Genomic DNA, 8,168 nt, shown 5'->3' with positions numbered 1-8,168 from the left:
GGGATTATCAGCCCAACTTAAGAAACCACATTTCGTCTACTGTTCAACACACGTAATATCATCAATTCAAGGACTCGAAACACACACAATTCACGTAATTGTTTCACGACACAAACAACTCAATCTGATGATACAGGTTTTTCACTTCAGTTACAAGAATGGAATTGAAGTAAAATAGAATAAACACTTACACAACATAGGAATGGTCTTTCAAAGTTAGCTTCAGTTATGACAGTTTCAGGGTTGTCACACTTCCACACACGAGCAAACACCTTTTAACGAACCCCCTTTCGAACCCTCATGATCGGTGTGCTCCATTTTGTGGTTGAAGACGACGACCATTCCGACATTGTTCTTGATGATCGATTTGGAGCTGGCTTGCGATTTGTAGACATGGAATCAAATTAAGGCTAGTAAAAATGATGGAGAAGAGAGGGAGGATACTTAATAAAGTAGTTGAGGGTATATAAGTAAATTCAACCATTTCTATTGGTCAACTTAACTGTTGACTAACATCTGGGGGCATTTGGCAATGAAATAACAAGGTTAGGGTCTCATCGGGAAAAAACTGAAAGACAAAGAGTCACACAACAATCTGGACCAAACTTTAGGGAGGGAAATTACACTTTACTTTCAATTAATTTGAACGTTTTTAAAATATTTGGTTGATATTAATAAGACTCAATAAGTAATTGGTTTGGCACCACATATCATGCCAGTGGATGGCTCATTTTAGCAATCCCACTTATTCACAACCAAATGGAATTGTTATATATATAGTGGAAGGTTCAAATGAGAAGAAAAATTTTGTAAGAATAAAAAGGATAAGTTTTAAACCAATAGAAATGCTCCATTTTAGTTCATTTAATATGTGTATTTAATGTTATTAATAAGGGCATATAGGTAAATTTCTGATTGTAATTAATTAGCTAACTTATTAAACTTGTAACTCCCATTTTAAATATACTCTTTCAAGATAAAATAATTTAGGGTGAAGGACAATTTTCGACATGTGTAGGATAAATTTTAGTATGTGTATGATAAATTTTAGTATGTGTTGGATAAATTCTTAAATGTGTATGATAAATTTAGACATGCGTAGGTTAAATTTCAGTAAGTGTAAGATATATGTAGGATAAATTTTGAAATGTGTAGGATAAAATGTTTTTTTGCTTTATTAATGAGAGATAACATAATTAATGGGAGGAGTTATAAACTATTTAATGTTTTACCATTATGTCCTTTCTTCTTTTTCTTCTCACATTTTAAATTTCTTCTCAAATGAACCTTCCCCTATATATATATATATATATATATATATATATATATATATATATATATATATATATACTACTTTAATAAGGATATAGGAATGACAGAATGGTAATTGAACAATGTGTTGAAAACACCCTCAATGCACAATGTACAACACTTGAAGCACCAAGAAACACAACATAATTTACCCTTCAACTGATTCATCTTCAGCCATCCATTTCTTTCACCTTTTCACACGGATTGTGATCTGAACGGTTGATATTCAGCTCACACGGATCAAGGGTTTTACTTTCATTTGATTTACTCTCACAAAACTTCATCAACCCTTTCTCTCTCTCTCTCTCTCTCTCTCTCTCTCTCTCTGGCGACTCATGAACATATCTGTAAGGATTTCACCAGATCTAGGGTTTTACTTTCATTCGAATTCAAATCCATGACCCCAACCTGTGACGGTGTGGTGTGCAGTGTTAAAATCCGCTGATTAGGGTTCCGGCAGTGGGATTCTCGAGCAGATTGGTGGCAGACGAGCATCTGGCTGTAGATGGTGGTTGAGGTAGGTTCCGACAACCCTGTTCTGATTTATCGGCTGCATGTACGTTTTCTGACAACGAAGGTAATTCTAGCAATCTTTTTTTTTTCTTATTTTTGTAGGTCATCTGCTTCAGATTTAGTTAGTTCTAGAAACTGATGTTGAAAATTTGTAATTTTGAGGATTGTATTGCTGATTTCAATAGTTTAGAAACTGGTGGCGTGTTTGTGCTGGTTCGACAAAGCCAGAAAGCGGGGGCGACGGCTAGGGTTTCGATTAGTGCTCTCTGTCCGATGTTCTTCACGATAGAGATCCACTCGATACGGTAAAGATAGAATTCCAGCATTGCTTGGGGTTACAGGTTTGCTTGATTTGGGCAATTTCTCTTCATCATTATGGGACCTCATATTCGCGGTATTACTGTAGTAGAATAAAGTGGCCAACAAAGTAAAAGAAATAATTTTGTCTAATTGGCAATATAGTTTTTAAGATAACCGTGTTTAAACATAATGTTGACACACTATGGGCACTGTTTGTATTATTAGCAGCTGCAAGTGTTGCTTCTTAATGGTTAGAACTTCTTCAACAGGGTCAAAGGCCATCTTGCAGGGAAACGATAATATATAATTCAAATCACTGATAACATGTTCTTAGTTAGAGTATATTTGAACATGAATAACCTTGTTAATTTTGTTGTTGCAGCGTTAAGGCGTAGTAAAAAAAGAGTTCAAGCTGCAATCCAAAGAGAATTACCATTATTGGTATCAAGAGAATTGGTTTTTAATCAAGAAAACATAGGAAATGCTGACTTGCATAGAGCTAGATGGGGTCCTCTTTTTTATCAGATGGATAATGCACTTTCAGAAGAAGAAAAGCATTTGGTGCGTTCATTGATTTAATGTTTTATCACAACAAAATATGCATCTATATTATTTTTTATATTTTTTCTTGTGTATATTTAATTTTTCTCCTTTTAACATTGGTTATTTACAGGAGAGATCGTTGAACCAAGTGAATGAAATGCTAATGCATTGTAATAATGGTCTTCTACAATTTCATCCGGAACACAATTTGCAAAAGCAAACCATTGACTACAGGTAACAGTTTCTTTCAAGTAAAGAAACCAACTTATTTTCAAAATCTAATTTTGATTTTGATAACATGCAGAAATTTGAAAGCAGAACTGAGCGTATACAAAGATTTAGCTGTACAAGCTGCAGCAGCAGCCATCGACTCGACATCTAGCTTTTTGCGATCGATGGAAAATCTACCATGTTTCTGATGATTGCTTGACGTCCGGTAGTGATGTGTAACTTGATTCCAGTTTGAAATGAAGAGCTTATGCTTTCTGTTCTTCAGAATTACAAGCCTGATAAAGTGGTAAGTCTAAATGCTTTCACTTATTATTCTCTTCTTAAAACTTCAGATTTGGTGCATGTATTCTATCATCTTGTGCTTCAGAGGTGGCAACACGTGCGGGTTCTGAGTGTTATGTTTTACATTATATGGGTCGGTTGAATGCTTGGGCTGACCCACAAACCCTTTTTATAAATAATTAAATGCTAATTATATTGCAAAAAATGGTTATGACAATGATAATCCAATTTTTGAATCAAAGGGTTAAGGTGGTTGACTACATTAGATCACACTTGGGGCAATTTTCAACCCATTTTGGTTTTAGCTATTTTCTTGCCAAGGAGACCGGTTTGAGGTACAACATAACCCAAATTCGAGCAATTCATTGTTAAATGGGTTGAGAGTGCCACCTCTGTTATGTACTTAGGTTCAAATTACTTTGTCTACTGTTTCCTATTCCAGCAAAAAATGATTCAATTTGGTTCAAGTGTTCATTATACGAATTGGACGCGAAGAACTCGAAATTCGATTCAATTTGGTTCAAATTCCAATTCTAAATTCAATCTCTGTATTCTAATTCGAATATGTGATTTTTGATTCAAAGTTTGAACCTGATATACACATACTTTTCCATTTAATATAATATAATATAATATTAGTAATATGGGCTTTTTAAGTTGAATTATTTACACCATTTATTTGGAATCAAATCAATTCGAATTCGAATTTCAAATTTGAGTCGGTTTTTCCGAATCCAGTTTGAGTTGGAGTCTTGCTTCAAAATTTCGAAATTCGAATAACAAGATTCAGTTAACTCAAGTAACTCAATAGTTGGATTCGTTGCCCCTACCTCTAGATACCATAAAAAAAATTAAACAAATACAATAGCGAATGAGGTAGTGGTGGAGTGGTTGGGGAAAGAATTGTTCCTTGTGAGCCAGGTTCGATTCCCACTCTCATTATTTTCTACGGCATCCAGGTGAAGAGCGTACGGGTGGCGCCGGTTCGACTTGGATGGGAGGCGAGGTTTTATCGATTATTCCACTGTCTTGCTTTCGGGCGGGTGGAGGTCGGGTTTCCGATCATCTGGGGAGAGCCATGGGGTTGGTGGCGGTCGAGTAGTCGACCTTGGCCACATCGCCCGGTGTCACGGTGGTTGGTACGTCATTACTTGCCGTTAATAAAAAACAAATACAATAGCAGGTGGGCCCGTTTAGACCCAACCTCATTTGACCTATTTTCAAAGCTACCTAATATGACTCGGAACATGTTTCGACTTGTTAGACAACCCAGATCGGCCCACTTGTTTTGCCACTCATAATAAATATTAAACAAAGCATGTCATGTAAAGTGTATTGAGATGCTTATAACTTGTTAAAGTGGTTTCATCAAATAGGGTCAGACTAATATTTTAATAATATAGTTTCTTAATCATACATATATAATTTATGATTAAACATTTTTGGTGCTTGGTTGCAGCAAGTTTTTGATCACGACACATTCTCGGCTGACGACATAATGGGAGAAGCGGAAATTGATATCCACCCGTTGATAACATCTACAATGGCGTTTGGGGATGCGGGGATATTAGAAGATGTGTAGATAGGAAAATGGCTGAATTCGGAGGATAATGCATTTTTTAGAAGACAGCATTGTGAACGTCATTGATGGGAAGGTGATACAAGAGGTCACACTTGAACTCCAAAACGTTGAATCTGGTGAAATAGACCTGCGAATTGAGTGGATGCCACTTGATCAGTAACAGGAAATTCATGTTTAATATTTTACTGTTATTTCTTTTTTTGTTTATTAATTCAATGCGTAATAAAATTCTTTGATTGTAATTAATGATATGACCACCATGTATTGTATTTAAACTTTTGAATTTGTATTCCTTCTCTTTTTTTGTGAGAACTGTGAACTTTAATTAACCAACTACACCACACTCAGCTCAAATTTACACCATTTAACCCAATCATGGACTTGCACCTTGACTTATTCTTGAAACAAAGGAAGGACAAGGACTGTACGTCGTCTTCAATCCTCACTTCTTTAATGGCTCCTTCCTAATCTCCCTCAAACCTGAATGACTGTACACTCATCCGGACCGTAAAAACATGGTCATGGTTGGTAATCTATTATTTTAAGAGAACATTGGGTTGGTTTGTTTACATCCTTTTAAAACTCTTTAAATCCCTATGACCGGTTTTGAAGTACCTTAACCGAAAATTTAGATTTTAGTTATGACCGAACTGAACTGAACTTTTCTTATGCACACCCTTAGAATTACTAACAAGGGTTATGTTTTCCATTGCATCGCGAATTTGAGACACACAATGATGTGTCATTCTTAAAATATGATTTCCTTAAGTTCTTTTAAAAGGATAATTTTTATGTAGATATTTATTATTCGTGTCTTCAAATATTTATTTTTAAATTACTATATATATGATTGATATTTTCTTCCTGTAACTGAATCATCTTCCTGTATATATGTCTACGTAGTTCTTTAACAAATGTCGAGTCGGGGGTCTCACTGGAAGCAGCCTCTCTATTCCTACGGGTTAGAGGTAAGGCTGGCTACATATTACCCTCCTCAGACCCTACCTTAACTTTGTTATTGGTGGGATTTACTGAGTATGATGATGATGATGAGTTCTTTAACAAATGTGAGTGTGATTCTTCTTCTACCACTTTCTCCTCATCAATAACCGCAATACTATGAGCGTTTTAAGTTTAGATAAACATAAGGCGTAAATGAGCCGAGCTAGAAATAAGCCAAGCTTAAACGAGCTTGAGCTCGAGTTCGAGCCTAAAAACAAGCTTGTTTGAGAAATCCTTTGAAATTATTATACCATCTCAACATTATTAGCTGTCGTGTTGTACTGTGTTGTAAATTGTCCTCGCAGCCGATGGACTGCTCACCACCCTATATAGACGGCAGACTGCTCCCCTTTCAAAGTGCAACTATAGTTTTTTTTCTCGAATTTACTTCATCTGATGGGATATAGATTGTGGGTTGTACATTGCTCATAGCATTCATTGCTAGCTAATGCAGTTTTGGCACGTGTGTGTTTTTTTTTAAATACTACGTTTTTTACTTATATTTTCTTAATAGCATGTTTGTTATTTTTAAAAAGCCTGTAAGGCTCATGGTATACGCCACACACGGATGCTACGAATAAGAAACTTAACAAACGTATAATACAATGTATCACGAGAAAATTGACAAACTCACAGTAAACGAATACCGCATAGTAAATTGTCGTCCCGCCGCATCGCGCGGGTATACGTCTAGTATATATATATATATATATATATATATATATATATATATATATATATATATATATATATAGAAAAAGTGTGTTGTACAAAACACCTTAACGTACGAACTGTACATGATATCAATTTCACACGTTATGTTAAAATAGAATAAAATTCGCATGTTATAATAAAATGCTTTTTAATCAAGAAATCACATGTTCCAATGATAATCACATGTTCCAATGTTCCAATAAAATGATTTTGAAATCACATGTTATGTTCCAATAAAATGCTTTTGAAATCGCATGTTTCAATTTTTGCTTTTAAACATTATTCGCATGTTATATTAAAAACAAAATTTCGCATGGTGTAAAAAATACCAAAATCGCATGTTGAAGAAATAAATCACACGTTGAAAATATAATCGCGTAGAGTTCGTACGTTAAGCCATTTTATACGTTAACTGGTATATATATATATATATAGAAACGGGATTAGGAGAAAACGCTCAAAAGTGTGAGACCGGTGAGAACGCATCCTGACCCAACACGTGTCACGCGGCATAGAGAAGGGCGGATGGGCTTTTTTGTCCTTTTATCTTCTGCTTTTCCAGTTCCGCTTTTCCCAATATTGTTTTATTTATGGGGTTTAAGATTTTTGGCGTTAACCAAATTCAATAATTAATGGCGTTCAATGGTTTCATTGTATTAACATTTTGACGTTTATAGCGTTTATGGCGTTTTTCAAATCGTATGCCATTGGAACCCCAGGGGGTCAGGAAATCTATCAGAATGACGTTTTTTCAAGGCGTTTTAAACAAGATGGCCCATTGTTCTATTATTTTTATATACATTTTGGCGTTTGTGGTATCTTGGCGTTTTACAATTGTAAAATTATATTACAACCACAAGGGAAAAAATAGAAGCGAAGAAAATAAATTAAAAATCATAATTGGATCTCTCTTCACAATTTTCACTGTCATCAGCCTCTCTCTTCTTTAATAGTACAAGAACTGTCACCAAACATATGGCGTTTTATGTAAAACTTAACAAACCCATCGGACGATCCATAAGCGTTCTCACCGTTCTCACACTTTCTACCGCTTTCTCTAAATCCCGACCCTATATATATATATATATATATATAATTATAACTTAAAAGAAAGAAAATACAAGAATATATGAAGATCTGTAGCAATTGATGAAGAGTGTCACTACTAGAAATACGAGTATTACTGACAAGTTTTTGCTAATGAATGATGCAGATTACGAACAGGTCACGAATATATTTCACTAAAAAACAAATAAAAACAGAATAATAAATATACCAAGCAGTAATAACCAATACATACCATAACCCATGAAGTTGCGATTATCACCAGCGGGTAACTAACGGACCACTGAGGCGGGTAAAACCATATTTGGTTGTTCGCTGTTAGTTGTCACTCGATCATTTTCATGCGTTAAGATAATTAGATAGTGTTTGATATTGTGAATGACATTGTATTTTGTAACTATAAATGGTGAAAATGAAGTTCGCATCGTGTGTTTTGTGATATTTGTGTGTTTCTTTTGGAATCTTAGAAAAGATTTTTCAACGGCATAGAAAAAGCATTATGGGTAAACTTTCTATTGTAGTCACTTTTGGCTTTTGTTTTCCCATGGTATCTCTCAACCTCATGTCCCCATTGTGAAGAAAACCCCACCCCAAAAGAAAAAGCAAAAGTTTCAAAAGAAACCAC

At 35.0% G+C, this 8,168-nt stretch overlaps 1 protein-coding gene across 6 annotated transcripts; it reads left to right on the top strand.

The window, feature by feature from the left end:
• The first annotated feature begins 1,592 nt into the window (after positions 1–1,592).
• LOC110877838 lies at positions 1,593–5,074 on the top strand. 6 transcript variants are annotated; one of them, XR_004868316.1, is made up of 6 exons: positions 1,593–1,828; positions 1,927–2,685; positions 2,798–2,901; positions 2,972–3,184; positions 4,140–4,319; positions 4,640–5,074. XR_004868316.1 is itself a non-coding variant. In XM_022126058.2 (6 exons), the coding sequence occupies exons 2-5, from the start codon at positions 2,200–2,202 to the stop codon at positions 3,084–3,086; spliced, it is 417 nt and encodes a 138-aa protein (XP_021981750.1). In that variant the 5' UTR covers positions 1,597–1,828; positions 1,927–2,199; the 3' UTR covers positions 3,087–3,184; positions 4,640–5,074. The 6 variants fall into 6 exon arrangements, 4 of the variants coding, with proteins under 4 accessions (XP_035833980.1, XP_035833979.1, XP_035833978.1 ...); XM_022126058.2 differs by lacking the exon at positions 4,140–4,319 and having other exon boundaries at positions 1,597–1,828; positions 1,927–2,218; positions 2,507–2,685; XR_002557316.2 differs by lacking the exon at positions 4,140–4,319 and having other exon boundaries at positions 1,598–1,828; positions 1,927–2,129; positions 2,507–2,685.
• Positions 5,075–8,168: the final 3,094 nt, after the last annotated feature.

This window comes from Helianthus annuus, chromosome 9, assembly GCF_002127325.2.
Source record: "Helianthus annuus cultivar XRQ/B chromosome 9, HanXRQr2.0-SUNRISE, whole genome shotgun sequence".
Lineage (NCBI taxonomy): Eukaryota > Viridiplantae > Streptophyta > Magnoliopsida > Asterales > Asteraceae > Helianthus > Helianthus annuus.
The sequence above is the reverse complement of the archived record's forward strand: the minus strand, read 5'-3'. Positions and strand labels throughout refer to the sequence as shown.

Bases quoted from the DNA above. Each gene is read 5' to 3' on its own strand.
- LOC110877838 (XM_035978087.1), top strand. From the start codon at position 2,449: ATGTTCTTAGTTAGAGTATATTTGAACATGAATAACCTTGTTAATTTT. The intron at 2,686-2,797 runs GTGCGTTCATTG...GGTTATTTACAG, and splicing joins CAGAAGAAGAAAAGCATTTG to GAGAGATCGTTGAACCAAGT. The intron at 2,902-2,971 runs GTAACAGTTTCT...GATAACATGCAG, and splicing joins AAGCAAACCATTGACTACAG to AAATTTGAAAGCAGAACTGA.